The following is a 15999-nucleotide window of genomic DNA, read 5'->3' as shown; positions in this document are numbered from 1 at the left end:
TGCCAGACGAGCGTTGCTACAGGCAATTATCCAAATTAAAATGGGTGTGGGGAGGGACAGTGAATCCAGCTGTGGCGAAATAGGGTTTTCTCGCTCGATTTGCATAAATGATGTTGTGTTTTGGTATTTCCTCGACTACCCCAAGGAATTTTGTCCCCCAATGTAGTTTTCAGTATTTCTCCTATCTGAAGCGTCAAACAAAAATATGGTTTTTTTAAGAGCAAGGGAGATTGATGTACATGTATTTCTCGTTCTTAAAGTACGATGATCGTAAAGCGCGATTACCGAGCGAAAAAGCTTGACGAATAATGCATTTCGCGATCCCGCTTCAAAATATTCCAAGAACATTGCTAGGGGATGAGTGTCATTTTCCACTGCGTATTTTTGCAGAAACCCCTTCTCGCCGGTTACCTCCACTAAGGTTATTGGTCACCTATAAGTTTGTTATCATGACGCTTTCTTTAAAAAAAGCGAGGAAACTGAGGTTAGTTTCAGCTCGCGCAGAGTTGCTTCATGTTTGGGTGAGCATGACGTTGTTGCTAAGTAAACAATTTCTGGCAGCCTTTCCATGGGAAATTTTCGTTTTTAATAGTCTTCTGTGGGGATCGGGGAAGAAAGAACTTTAGAGAATGGATGGTGAAGCTCGCCGAGGCGGCGATGCCGGTGCTGATAACGCTTCTATGGGCTTTATGCTTACAGTGGGCGCTATGGAAGAGGTTCTTGAAAAACTCAAATTGCTTGACTACGAGACTGATTTCTGTCAGAAGTGGGGGTTTCGACCTCTGTCGAGGTAAAATTTTGTTGGTGTGTAGTACGAGGAATGTTTTATTTTTGCATAAAACTGTTATGAGACGTTAACTATAGTTAATAAGATATCGGAGAATCATTTGCAGTTGAATTTAGTCATAGGAAAGATATCTGTTGAGTTGTTATTCAATAATAATAAATATAGAACCATTGTCTTGAAACTGAAGAACCCATTGTGTTCAACCAAATAAGGATAGTAAATTAACAACAATAGAGAACATTTTTTTTCGGTTTTTGCACCTTTTTATAACTTATTCTTGGTGTTTTATCTGGCTGTGTGAAAGGTGATGTGCTATTAGCTTGTCAATGGGTCAGGGGGCAACTCGAGAGGAACTCCCTTCAATCATTGATAAGCAACTAGCAGATCACATTCTCAGGGATTTCATACACCATTATTACCATCCGTAGTTGAAATTATCATCATGTGGGATCATGTGACATTGTTGCGGCTTGCTGACCCAAGGGACCCTTTGCATGTAAAAACCCAGATAAGCAACTTTATACATGTAAATGAAACTTAACCAGAGCTCTTTCAGCCGAATGGTTACAGTATCTCATTGCTTTCAATAAAGACTGGCAACTCCTGCTAGAGCTTCCAGTCTGGTACTCACTTGTGAATTACCAGCTGTATTTCTTGAGAACAAATAAAACTAAAAAATCACTTCAATTTTTTAAAAATTGCTTAGTTGAAATTGTTATTGGAAAGCTAATTAAAACATTTAAAAACAGAATTCACTTTTGCCCTATTTGCAAGCTCTAGTTAGGGACTTATTAACATTACTTAGTCACATGCTTCAAATCCTATTAAAAGCACTGGTATCTGGCCAATGAATGTCATAGATGTGATTCCTTCCTTTGACTCTTATTTCATCTTCAGTTATAACTGTTATAAATCCCAACATGCCCATTTACAAGTAACTAGCATAATTTTCATTCAATAAAAGAACCCTTTGTGTTGGTAGCTTCTGGTTGGCTGGTAAGAAAATAGTAGGTGATGAATTATCAACAATTTCTTCACCTGTAAGGTTTAATTATTATGCTAAACCTTACAGGTGAAGAAGTTGTTGATATCATCACTACTGTTTCTTACCAACCAACCAGAAGCTACCAACACAAAGGGTACTTTTATTGCTTAAATGGTTTTTTCACCCTAAAAAAGACTTTTCACTCTGGTTGTTTGCTTATTTTTTGTGTTGTTGTTGTTGTTGTTGTTGTTATTAGACACTTCTTTGCCATCCCTACCAATCCAGGAGAGCAATTTTTTACCTTTACATCCTTATCTGCATGGCTTCTCACATGTTGTGGAAGAAACGTTGAACAGCCTCAAGAGGTTTGTGTGATCTGTTCAATGGTGGAGGTGGGGGAGGCTGGTGTAGTCATGCATGTAAACCTGTCCTACGTGTATGTTTTAAGAAGTGTAGGAGAAAGGAGAAACTAGAGTAACAAAATGATGTTGAGACACAAGAGGTAAAGAATAAGGTGAAGAATGCAAAACAAAAGGAGATCAAGCATCGGTAAAAGAAGGCATTGTGGCTAATATAAATAGTTTCGTGTTTCTGCATTGCCTAAACATAATTTATGGGTCCAGCGAAGGAATCTGACCACTTCTTGAGCAAAAATTTCTTCAGTGATACCAAAATTCAATTCAAGAAGCAGATGAACGAGAACTACTCCTCTGACAGAAACATGGAGAAAATGCAGTTGAAGTAGTCAGTATAAAACAATTTACTAAAATGTGAAAGATTGATGCAAAATAAGGTGCATTGAATAAAATCTATTGTTTGGCTAGCTGTCAAGAATGTCTGGAGTGAGTTACTGGGAAAATAATGGTAACTGAGTCAAGGAAGTTAATGCACTACTTAACCCATTGATCCCCTAGAACACCCCCGGACAGAGTAAAGTCTTGTAAGTCTCACTCCCGGGAGTCAATGGGTTAACAGCATGGAAATTAAAATTAACATAAATATTAATGTAACTTAAATTTAATAATTCATGTTAAGGATGGTTCCTACTATTTTTATTGCACATATGTTCTGCACATCTCAAGATACTAGAGTTTTCCTATCAGTGATGCTTACTGACACAGGGATATTTTTGCGCGGTTTAAAACTATCTGGATAAAGTAGTGCTCTCGGTATCCAAAAAGAAAATTGGGGGTAACAATGCATTTTTGAGAGATAATTTAAAGCTTCAATTTGAGAATTTAAGAACGCCATACATTACTTTGTATTTTAAAGCTGTTTACAAATATTATTCACAAATTATCTTTGGAAAATGCGTGGTTACCCCCAAATTTCTCATTGGATTTCGATAACACTTGTTAAGATCTACATTTCCTTTAAAATCATAAACCAGGGCAAAAGTACCATTGAATTAGACTAGGCACCGTCCTTAATTTCATGAAGCGTTAATTTACTATAATAAAGTAAACTAAAACAATACACACAAGTTTTTAGTTGATGCCATCAACCATGAGCCATTATCCAGCTGAACAAAAAAAATGGCATTGGGGCTCCCTTAATTAAAACTATATTCTTCAAAAGAAGACATTTTTTATCTTATTCCCTTTCAGTATGATGACCCAAATGCAACTGTATCAAACATTTTGGATGAGATGAAGAAACTGGTAAGATATATTATAGTCAACTAAAATCTTGAACTCAATAAATTTTTTAAAATGGTGGTAACCATAGATGATCATTGCATTTAGGAATAGCAACTTAAGCAATTTCAAGCAAGCCTGAAAAAATCCAGGGTTAATAGGATTCGAGCTATCAGTACTACACATGCATCTACCAACTGACTTACAGTTGTATTGAGCAGGCCTCAGTTGTCCAAAAGATGGATAGCACTATCTGCCAGATAAATCACTATCCAACTTTGATAAGTCATAGTAAAACTAATAATTGCGCTTTCCAATGGATAGTGATTTATCCAGTCAATAGCGTTATCTACCTTTTGAAGAACTGAGGCCAGGTTGGGAGCTTATGTCATTTGTAAGTTCAAGTTCTATAAGATAAAGGTATGTATGATACAGATATTCTGAATTTTGTGTTGTAGGGAATCTCTGCAGATTTTCCACCAGCAAAGTTGAAAACTGGATCAGGAGAGCAGGTAGAATACACAAGTTTCATTCTCCCAAAAATAGCTTGCTTTATCCACAACATATGGACAAAAAGTTACTTTGTTTAGTATAAACAAGCTAGAATTTCTAAGTTTTTTGTCTGTGAAAAGCACCTCCTACACTACATTGTGCTGAGGGGGTAATAATGCTGAATCTGCTTTTATTAATCATATTACTCTTAAGACATTGTAGTACGGTCTCATGCATTCTGTCTAATAGTATTTAGTAAAATCCAACTAGTGGTCTATTATCAATGCTGCGTTCTGATTGGTTGCGCTACTAGTAGGCTATTTGTTATAGCCCACTAGTAGCGAAAAGCGTCAGCTTTGAAAACCAAAACAACAATTAAAGTCTAGCTTTAACTAGCGAAAGATGTTTCGTCTCGATATTTTTTTGACCAACTAGTTGGATTTTACTAAAACAATTATTCCTCTCGCCCTCATGGCCTCTGAGTCAATAGCCCATTCGGCCTTCGGCCTCATGGGCTATTGACTCAGAGCCCATTCGGGCTCGAGGAATAATTGTTAAATATGACACTACTCCACAGAATAATTATTGTAGTCACAAAAGGTCATTATCTCTAAGAGAAATATTGAGACAGCTAGCCATACGCACAAAATAATTTTATACATGTACCTCAGCGAGATCAATTGGCTACAGGAAAGAGCATCACAATTTGGATACCTTAACAATATTTACATGTAATACCAGTTATCAGAATCAGGGTGGTTTAGGGTTTATCAACCACGCCTCCCACCTCTGTGACCAGGTTCAACACTGGCCTTGGGTTGCATGTGGGCTGAGTTTTAGTTAATATCAATCTGACTCTGAGGGTTTTTCTCCAGGTACTCCGGTTTTCCTCAAAATCGACTCTCAATCAATTATATCCAGTCAATAGGGACAACCTCTGGTATCCTTACCTTTCATGGAATTAAATGAGTAAAGTTGCTATTATTATTATTATTATTATTATTATTATTATTATTATTATTATTATCCTCTTCTCAGGATCCAGGCTATTTGCAAGAGTAACTTTATCAAACTCTTATCAATCCTGCATAATAATTTGAAGTTCAATACTAGAACTTTATAAGTTTATAAGTATTGTGTGTTTCTTTAAGGTGTGCTATGTGATTGATAAACTTGCTGATGAGGCATTGAGGATCAAGAAATTTGCATGGCAAAAGTAAGCCACTCTCTTGTGGGTTGTCTAGTACACCACGTCGGAGTCAGATCTTGGCTGATGGACCTGATCCAATCGACTTAATTGTGTCAACCAGTCGATCGGATTCGTCCTGATTCTACAAAGTTGGTCCATCTTATGGGAGGTCGTTTTGCAAGAGACTTCAGCAGAACATTGAGTAGGGAGTGTAGATAGTGTTGCCGGATGGACTCCACTCGACCCAATGAACTCGAATCAGGTTGTTGACTCAAGTCAATCAGGTGGAGTGAATCCATTGAGTCTTTCATGCAACCTGACTTGTGGTGACACAACCTGTACAGTGATTTTGTTAGAAATTGTCAAACTAAGTCCCTGGGACTCACCCATGAAAAGCAATGAGTCCTATACCAGAATCAACGGGTCCCTCTACAAAAGTGCTTGATCAATAATATTGGAATAGATCAAATTCATCATTTTGTCTTGTGTTACATATTCTAAAATTAATTATAGCAACGAGGCATTCTTCAATCAGTTGTGTCACGTTCATGTTTGTTGCATCCTGACTAGGACACATGCAACATATTATAAGTCTTGTAGGAATTTTATGCATCAGAGACACAAGAGGCATGGGTAACAAAATCACTGCCTGTATTAGCCAAGATGGGTCAACTCGTCCTGACTCAGATCATCTAGGATACAGGATCCTTCTCAGATCAACTTTTATAAACCATGTGTATGAGCAAAAAAGTGCTTTGATAGGTATTGTAGAATTGCAATAATCACAATTGGTTGAAAACTAATTTTTTTAAGTTCAGGAATTAGTTGCATTGCGTTTTTTGCTTTTTTGAAGGCCACAACATGCACAAGAAGACTTTGAAGAGGAAACTATGGAAGATGATGAAGCAGAATTAACATTAAACAAAGTTGAGGAGGAAATGATGGTAATTAAAATAACATTACTTTCTGAACAAGTTTTCCCCATATTTTATTGAGATTTTTAATTTAAAAAAATTGCTCATTAATTAATTAATGTGCACTCTCTGATTCTTGAACCCCTAGGATGAGGTTGGGGAAGAAATTGAAGAAGAAGACAGTTATCTTGATCTTGCTGGAATGAAACAACAGTCTCAGATGAATGTAAGTAGACTATTCCACATGTTAATTTCCAATACAGTTTAACTTTAGCTTGGGTACATGCTAGAGTATCTGAGCTTTGGAAGGCTATAAACTTAAAGCTTGAGTCCTGTTATGAAAACTACAGTCATGTATCTCTGAATTTATGATATCTTTTAAGTGGTACTATCATGATAAAAAAATAAAATCTTTTTTTTCTTTGGATTTCAAAACTCAGATTACACGGTAAGTTTACTAAAGACTAAGTGACCCAAGTTCTAAGCTTTAATTTCAAAAAGGCATTTGTTTATTTTAAATGGATTTTTACTATTTAATGGTTCCCTGTTACCAACTTTAAAATCTTGATAGAGCTGGATTGAGTAGAAAATGACATCAAAGACTCACAAGTTTATAAGAATGCAATGCGTTTGTACGCAACTGAATTACATTTGTAATATGCAGCACAATAGTTTCAGGCTTTCACATTTTTTCACTCTTGTTTTGCATACATAATAAACTGCAAATTTTTACACACTGAAATTTTACACTATTGAGTGAGTGGTGTCACTTTTTCCGAGATCCAACCCTCTCAGGTCGAGTCGGTCAGTTTTGAACATGAGTAATGGCACTCTACCATGAAATCCAAAACTTACACTCAAAAGTAAACAGCATTTGGATGAATTCAAACCTGGCTGAGGCAATATTATTGTTAAGCAAACACTTTCCAAATCTGAAGGAAAAAAGGAAGTTATTTTTTTTATCATAGTTCCACTTTAAAAATAATTCTTTTGTTGTCGTGAAGTGTTTGGTCAAATGGCTGTTGCCACCTGTTGACAGTTTAGGACACTGTTTCTCTCTTCCCCCATCAATTTCAGTCTGGTTGAAAAAATCAAATTTGTCAGCTTTGAATGTTGTAAAGAGCTTATTTAAAAAAAAATTATTGAATACTGAAAGTAATAATCTGGCCACAGAAGTACAGTACATGCAAGTTATAGGTGCATTAATTGTATTTCTCTTGTCCCAAATTGCTCTCAAAATACTGAAGGTGTGTCAGTTTGGGAAGTGATTAATGTTGCCAAATTTTACCGTGTCCTTTTATCGGTAGATCAAAGTAATGGTCAGTCAGCCATGCAGTCTCTCAGCAACCAGTTAACACAGCTAAATGTCATTAAATCGATCATGCAAGTTGTTACGTGATTGAGTTGAAACCATACAGTCAGACTGTGGTATTTGTTAATGAAAATGTTATCACAAATTCTTGATCATTGTTGTTTTGTTCCATAGGACATCAATGATTCTTCAAAGCCTGACTCTGTCATGGAATCAACTACAGATGCAGCTGAGTGGAAACTTGAAGTTGAAAGAGTTTTACCGCTGTTGAAAGTTCACATTAGAACTGATAATAAGGTACATCATTTAGACTTGCAATAATATTGAGGAAGTCACATACTTCACAGCCGCCCAGACAATCCAAATTTCCTGAACCCTGGTTTACACGTATGACGTAAGCATAAGCAGAAGCAGAATATGCAGGCTTGTTGTTAATAATGAAAGGTATAAGTTTGATGAAAGGTATAAGTTATCAAACGCTGCTGCATCTGCGTATGTGGCTTGTGCTTATGATTGCATTGTACATAAAGGTGGCCTGTAAAAGTTGTCTCTTTTTTTAGGACTGGAGAACACATTATGAGCAGATGCAGCAACACAGTGAAGGAATCAAGTCTTCACTTACAGAGACCAAGGTGAATCACTTGTACACAGATTAAGAAACTACAGTTGCTGATGTGGGATTGAAATATAATTTCCTGAAGTTCTTTTTTGGCTTGGCAATAAGGTTTTAACCCATATCCTATATCGCCCGCCATCCTTGACAAGATTGTCTGGCATTAGACAGAGTGTTTATCTATCAAGTCTCACTCCTAGGAGTGAATGTGTTAAAGAGGACATAGTTTCCCCCATTGATGAGTACAATAGTTTAGCATTAGAGTAAAATCTACAGTTTGTATCAATTCTCACTAGATGTCAATGGGTAATTTATTAAGAGAAAGAGAAGAGGGTAAGCGAAAGTGTTAGCCAAATATAAACTAAAGGCCACAAAATGTTGTTGAAAAGCTTTCAATTGCTGTTTGATGAAATTGATTTTAAAAGGAATTAAGATTAATACCAGTCTGTCATTTTTTATCTTAAGATTTCTGAAGGAAAAGTGAAAATTGATTTAATCAATTACTGAATACACATTTCTCTTTGTGTACATTAACTTTTTGTTCAATGTTCTTTGCTAAAATTCTTTGTTTTCCACAAAAAAATTAACTAGTTACCGCACACCGGTGGCTCAGTTGGTTGAGCACCGGACTGTCATGCGGGAGGTCATGAGCTCCGGGCAGACCAACACTCTAAGGGTCTTTAAATAACTGAGGAGAAAGTGCTGCCTTTGTAACTACATCTGCAAATGGTTAGACTTTCAAGTCTTCTCGGATAAGGACAATAAGCCGGAGGTCTGGTCTCACAACCCTTCAATGTCTATAATCCTGTGGGACGTAAAAGAACCCACACACTTGTCGCTAAGAGTAGGGCACATAGTTCCTGGCGTTGTGGTCTGTCTTCTGTTGAGTATCATGGTTGGGAGGGTAAAAAAGGGGCCACAGTAATTGGCGCAAGCTGTTGTGGCGCTCTGCCAGCTTGACTGGCAAAGTCTGTAAATCATGTAAATTTAAATCTAAATTTAAATCTAGTTGATGTGAACACTCAAAGATTAATATAATAATTGATTTTGTTGTTGTATCAGTTACTCACGGGCTTAGTAATTATTATTGTTAGCATACAATGCAGGCCAAACAGCATTATTGTTAAAGTTTTGGTAATTCATTCAAAATTACATCTTAAGGTTTGTATGTACCAGTACGATGAGCTATTGAAAGTTCATGTAATTATTATTTGTAACAACAGGAAAGTAACCTGTACCGGTATTCTTTATCATTTCATGCTCTAGACGCTTTGGAAGGAAAATATTTCACTTGTTATTGTTGATGACGTTTACAGGGACATCTTGACAAGCTTCATCATGAAATAAGCAGAACACTAGAGAAGATATCCAGCAGGGAAAAATACATAAATAATCAGGTAGTCTTAGATAATCTGTAGACTTTTTTTTCCAGAAATGCATAACTATACTTACATGTAGATGCCCACCCAATTTTGATATCCAATACAAAGTGTTCAGTTAAGTGTATTTCCAACAACAAGGTTAGTCTAAGAGTAGGGATTACATGTAGTTTTAAGTAAGGGTAAATTTATGCAGATGTTTATCTTTACTTGGCTAGCAGAGTTAGAGTGAACTTTGTGTTGTTAGATGTCTGTAAATTCCTAGATATGGGTGATGTTGAAATTGGGGAGAAGTACAAGGGGGCATCTTGTAACATTTATCAAAACTGGGTGCATTTAATTATGAGCATGTCTCATCATTGTAAGATATAACTTGTCATGACGTGAAAATTGCAAAAAGTGTTGAGAAATAACAATACAACAATAATGAAAAATACTTTAGTCAGATGAGCCCAACAGGATCTTAAGAACTTGTGAGGCAACTAACAAATGTTGTTATGTGAGCAAGTAACTAGGCAGCATAAAAATGAACTGAAAATAGTATTTTTGAAATACATGTACATCAGCCCACTGCTGAGCTTTTTACAAATTACATGTACAACTTTATCACAATGAACACAACCTGGAATCTCGGTAGTTAGACCAATGAGTTGAGTCTTTTTGTTTATTTATGCATAAACAAGCCTTGTCTTATACCATGTTTATCTCCCTTTAAAACAGCTTGAACACTTGTTGCAAGAATTTAGAAGTCTACAGGACACATTGGCTGAAGTATGCTGGATGCATTATCTTAATTACCTGTGTAATTTTCATGTGGCTTAGGGGGGAGGGTCGTAGATGTAGTTTACAATCCTCCACTTTTCTTGGATTTTTGTGTTCCTTACAATTCAGCTAGACACCACTGAAACAGGCAGTTAAAATGAAAGCTGCATACATCTTTGCCTGGTTTTTTAAGTTGAACAAACTTTTTGATGACAAGATGGTTGTTTTTTATTTGTTATCCAGACAAAAGAGCGTTACAAGCAAGGTTCTGGAGGAGTCACAGAACTTACAAAGTCATTATCTCAGGTAAATTGTATGTCTGGACTAGAATATTCAATTTCATTCAGTTGCAATATTAAAAAGTGTCATACCATAATTCACTGCAATTTTGGGAATGTGCAATGTACCAGCCAACTCCATAAGCCTTTGTAAAATTAAACAGCTTTACCAGTATTAATAAGCCATCACGTAAATTTTGAAGTTATAGTTTAAATGAACTAATCACAACCTTGGTTTCAATCACCATAAAAATAGTGTACAGACTCCTAAATTGGGGCTTTCTTTCTTTGAGAGCGATATTAATCAGTTTATGCCTCCTTTGTCATTCTTTTAGTGAAAAGTTTCCCTTTCTATCATAACTTAGCTCTTCCTCTTTTCTCAGAAGGTATAATTATTATGATTATTTGGTAAGAGGACTTCATGTCATCCAATTCGGTCTGTAATCATACTCATGATAAACAAATTGGGCTTTTGTTATCACTCATATAATTACAGAGTGAATTGGACGGCACAAAGTCCTATTACCATTACTAATTGCACTATTTTTAGATTACAGAAGAACTAGAATCTGTTAAAGCTCAAATGGATGAGAGAGGAACAAACATGACTGATGCAGGTAATGCATGAGCAGAATTCCAACCCGAGCATTACCATGGAAACGGAGCGTTTCCGAATTTTTTCTCTTTCCCGGGAAATTCAAGTTGAGCGAAACAAAGAGTTTAAAAAAAGGAATTTAATTTTTCCATCACAATAGTACAGTATTTACAGCAAGCGGAATTTAGTTTTTTAAATGTAAAAGGTTCAGTGCAGTTGAATGAATGAATGAATGAATGAATGAATGATTATGTAGTTGACCACTCCCCTAGGGGCTTTTCGGTCCGCACTGCCACGTGACCTCGAATCAATATACTCCAGTGCGGCCCTCGCGCTCGGTTAGTAAGAGGTTATTATTCTTTAGCCAGTTATTAAATTCATGATCTACTTCATGACAACTGTAAGAGATAATTCCACCCTTCAACGTTATCACCTCTAGCAGTATGCTGATAAGTAATTTTGCCACCAGAACCAAGTTTAATGACCTGCTGTAACGTCTGTAAGTCTCCTGTAAGTCTCAGGGCGCTTTCCTTTTGTCAAAACTGGCCGGCCAGACCCGTCAGTTTGCAAAGAAAATGCAATAATTTGAAGGAACACTTGCGTAATAATCCCTCGCATTCTTCTGGAGGATTGTTCTTGGAGGCAGTGTGGCCCAGTGGTTAGGGCGCTTGCCTTGAGATCCCGTGATCCCGGGTTCAAGACCCGCTCTGACCACTCGCTGAATTTGTTCCTGGTAGTCCCTGGTTCAGCTTCCCAGCTGCACTTGTAAATAGCCAACTGGTTTGCCTCCGGCCAGTTGGGATTCTTAACAGTTGTTGTTGTGTTCTGTTGTTTCGTTGATTGTTTCATTGGCCCTGAAAAGCCCCTCTGGGGAGCGGTCAATTAAGTATGTATTGTATTGTATTGTATTGTATATCATCCTCGAAGTGTGTTAATTTTAAGGCGTTGTAGAGTTTATAGTTTTCCAAATGCCCGGTCTGGCAGGTCAGTTCTGACAAATGGAAAGCGTCCTCAGTTGCAAGAAGATATAAGTCAGTTGTAAGTATCAGTTGCAGAGGTTATGAACTAATGAGTAGAAGGCCATAGGCACCAACTACTCCCATTAGGTCACCATTGTACCCACCCTGAAATCACTGAAAAGACCCATTTAGCGACAAGTTTTGCAAAACTCAATCAGTTTATTGGTTCTTCAGTCTTTCCAATTTGGTTGTTGTGATTGCAGGTCCATTGGTGCGAATAAAACAAGCTTTGACAAGACTAAAGCAGGAGGTTCAACAAATGGATGTCCGAATTGGAGTGGTGAGTTTATTGAAATAAAAATGAATTTACTGTCAGCTGTGAAAAATAAAACGGACGAAGAACGTTACTGACTTTTCTTTTCGTTCTTTCAGGTGGAGCATTCTCTTCTCTTGGCCAAAATCCGCGATCGTAGCGCAATACGAGAAGACATGCATGCTTCTGTGACCCATGCAGCCACTTTTGGCGATTTTAAACCATTTTAGACTGAAATGTTTGTATTCTAGTTCGATCTGTCGTTTCGGCAACTGTATGCACCAAATTGATTGTTCTGGCTCGCATATTGTCTGAATTGGTTCCACTTGGAACCAGTTCTTAAACGTGGTACTCCTTGGCATAAACTTGTTTCCTCACTGTGGTAACCTAGGAAATCCAACCCTTACCTTAAAAGTAAGCGGGAAATACCCTCTGAAAAAGTAAGTGAAACTTGTATCCCATTCACACCAACACGACATGTGTAATTAACCTGACACTTTGAAACATCTTCAATACGTGGTTAACGTTTGGTGTGAACGGGGCAATAGTATCTTCTTCCATCAATTGCCCGATATTTTTTAAAATCACAAGTTGTAAGAATAGCAAAGTGTAAGGTCTTTGGATACAAGGAAAGCAAAGTTTGTATACCGTAGCCATTATCAGGCAAACCCTGTCGTGGTAAAAAAAATGTTACATTACTGACTGATATACTTAATTTTCAACTTTGTTCCCAGGGTTTTCTCCGCCGAAAATAGGGCTGGAAAACGTTTGGCTCTGGGCTCTGGGCTCTGGGCGGGCCTGCAATAAGTAGAGGCAAATTTAGAAGAAAGAGTCGTAATACAAACTTCAGTGCAACTCGTTTTTAGAGCGGTTTTCAATTGAGTGTCGAAAATAATTGGCGAATTTCTTTGTTTTTGCATTATTGGTTCAAAGTTCTCGCGCCATTTTTTCAACCAATCAGGAGTTAAACAAAAACCAATCATGGCTTGCGCGTACACATTTTCCCGCGGCTGCTTTCGGCTACGTGTAATTACTTCGAGTTTTGATTGGTTTACTGGATTGTCTCCGTCCTTTTTGATTGGCCAAAGTAATTACTTTGGTTTTGGTTTTACAACACTCGATTAAAACTCGCTCTAGCAAAAGTGTATTGTCATTTAATTGTGCCTTGCACGACCCTTCGTGATGTTACAGTCAAAAAGTCATCAAGCCAGAGCTTAAGTAGTTTCTTGTTTATGTCAGTCTGGCGCTTAGTTTAACTTGCAGACGTGGTAATGACTTATCTTATCAAGTAGGAACCTGTTCCTGTTCCAATGAGTATAGTCAGATGGTCTTGTTTGATCCCAGTTTAAGTGACACTTGCATGCATGATACAGAAGTTGATTCACAACAACAACCTTTCTTTGTACTCACACTGAAACATGACATTGAAAATAGAAGAAATTAAAATTATGCAGAGTACTGGCTGCTCGGAATAACCATTTTATTTCAGCGATTGAGGCAACTGTTCTTATGAAAAGTATAAAGAAGTGTTCAAACTTTCAATGGTCGTATTTGTGAGTGTAGCGACTATTGTCAATACAATTTGCTCTTTTCCATGCTATAAGTTTTTCCTTTTCCGTTGATATTTTGAGACGGGCAGGGCGAAAAGAAGCTCCGCTCTATCCTGCAACACTCTCTTAATAAAACGGCCTTCATAACCGTGCACGTGGACGAAACAATCTGAATTTTTAAAGCAACCATTTTCTTCTGAGTATTTCCCATTTTCCCCTGTTTTGCACGGAGACCTATCTGTTCCCTATTTTAAAATTTTGTTCTCTGCTGTACACTTGGAAAACTCGGCCCTGGTAGACAATGGCAAAAAAAGGATTCCGTGTAAGTCAAAAGAAAAAGACGTGGAAAACTTTTTGGTCCCTTGTCAGCGCAGGCGCATGATCAGCAGGGAATATTGCAGGCTAAAAAAGTGTACTTTCAACCCGTTTCTAAATATCAATGTAAAAGGAGAATTGGGCCACCTTCAAACTTCCTTTGCCCTCTAAAACTCTTCACAAGTAGACTGCAAAACAGTCGATTTTTTTGCGAACGCGGGCGACGCGGTCAATATTCGAATGGAAGGTCTGGAGCGAGTGTAGGAACAGTCTACTTCACAAGAGACAATAAAAACAACGCTTATGCAAGTTTTGGAGAGCAAACAACGTATGGTCTTTTTGAAACTGGCCTATTCACTTGGTTTTTTTGAGTAACGCACCAATTTTTCGACAATAGCCTCCTAGAATAACTTAAGCACGTGTACACGCTTAGGAAAACCGTCTCATGCCTATCTTTTCTACGTTTTGATATTTTTCTTTCCTTTTTTGCCTTTTCATTTTACGTGTAAGTCGCTGAATAACAACTCTTCGCGAAAAGAGTACTTTAAGGCTGTATTTTTTTAACAACGCATGCTTGTTGAAGCATATCCGGGTATTCTTCGCTCGCTGCAAATTTCGCGTCCTTTTTAAGCCTCTCCCCGCCGAGTGCTTCCCCATAAACCAGTAAAATCGTCTGGCGTTAGACAGAGTAAAATCTCTAAGTGTCAATGGCATTTATGGCAGTGAAAGAGTTAAATTAAACAAATGATTGAAGGTGGAAATTTTTTTTTCGTCAAATCAAACTACAAGACTTACGCCGGTTCTACTCTTGAGACACGACTGTTACACATGACACCTGGCTGTGTTACCTTTATAAGAGAGCCTCGGAAACTTTCACAGTTTTTGCCATTCAGACGGAAAAACTTTAAACTGTGTAATTACGGGGACTTACTTTGAATACATTGTATGTCGTTAGCAGGGTCAAGCCATTGCATGTAAAACGATCGATAGTAGACTCGACTTTAAGACGTATGCTGGAAAGAACGTTCGTAAAGCAGAGCTACAGAACTTGACGCATCAAAACAATGATACATTGACGAGGACTAGCGTATTGACGACAATCGGTGATAAAGATTTTAAGGCATACAGACAAAAGGTAGTGAGGAAAACGTAAACAAACGCAAATTAATAAGCAAAGGCAATTGTCTGCTGCAGGGTTAAAAGCGCTGATATTTTCCAGGTTGCCGAGTAACGTTTGTGATAACTGCAGTGTTAGGTTAATTCTTCACCAATTTAAAGTTACCTCTTTGTGGTTGAAAAAGGAGGAAAATTGTAACTTTAAACCAGATGAAACCACAATTTGTTAGGGGTGTGTTTGGCATGAATTTTTTTTAGTTCAACCTATTGACCAGGTTTGGGCAAGGTACATGCTATCGCAAAAAAGAAAAAAAAAAGGCTCTGCATATTTCAGCTTGTCTTGGCAAATACAAGAAAGGAAGGGATCATTGGCTGATTTAGAGCCCATTTTCTGTCAACTTAAATTTCTTAAGTTCCTGAAAGCTAATTTTTCCATTTTTCCATGACAGCTTGGCCACAAAATTATAAATCATTTAGAGTGTTGTGACATATAAAGGTTTTGATAACCCTCTTGATAAATAAATTCATTAAGGCAGCAAAATGATAAATCATAAGTAGAGTAAACATCATTGGTGTTATGACATCTCAAGTTAAAGTTAATTCGCGTCCCAACATTTTGGGGAAGCGCTTTAAAGAACAATTTTTTAAATTAACAGAGTCTGACAATGGAGAGCATCCTGCTCTCCACAGCATCCGCAGGCATCCATGGTCCTGAAGTATAACCAGACTTTATCGCATTCAACAGTTGTGAAATTTGCTTTGACATGAGGTTGACGGTTCCTATTTTCTTCGTGGAATTCCTG

The 15999-nt window shown here is 37.4% G+C and overlaps 1 protein-coding gene across 1 annotated transcript; it reads left to right on the top strand.

Moving 5' to 3' along the window:
* The first annotated feature begins 502 nt into the window (after nucleotides 1–502).
* On the top strand, nucleotides 503–13757 carry LOC137982990 (intraflagellar transport protein 57 homolog). Its single transcript, XM_068830151.1, has 15 exons — nucleotides 503–790; nucleotides 2029–2137; nucleotides 3380–3433; nucleotides 3868–3921; nucleotides 5053–5117; nucleotides 5944–6034; nucleotides 6153–6230; nucleotides 7491–7613; nucleotides 7877–7948; nucleotides 9246–9326; nucleotides 10029–10079; nucleotides 10314–10376; nucleotides 10899–10965; nucleotides 12166–12242; nucleotides 12335–13757. Exons 1-15 carry the CDS (start codon nucleotides 630–632, stop codon nucleotides 12443–12445), a joined length of 1257 nt encoding a protein of 418 aa, XP_068686252.1. The 5' UTR covers nucleotides 503–629; the 3' UTR covers nucleotides 12446–13757.
* Nucleotides 13758–15999: the final 2242 nt, after the last annotated feature.

The sequence above is a fragment of the Montipora foliosa genome, chromosome 13 (assembly GCF_036669935.1).
Source record: "Montipora foliosa isolate CH-2021 chromosome 13, ASM3666993v2, whole genome shotgun sequence".
Classification (NCBI taxonomy): Eukaryota; Metazoa; Cnidaria; class Anthozoa; order Scleractinia; family Acroporidae; genus Montipora; species Montipora foliosa.
This window is presented reverse-complemented; position numbering and strand designations above follow the sequence as displayed.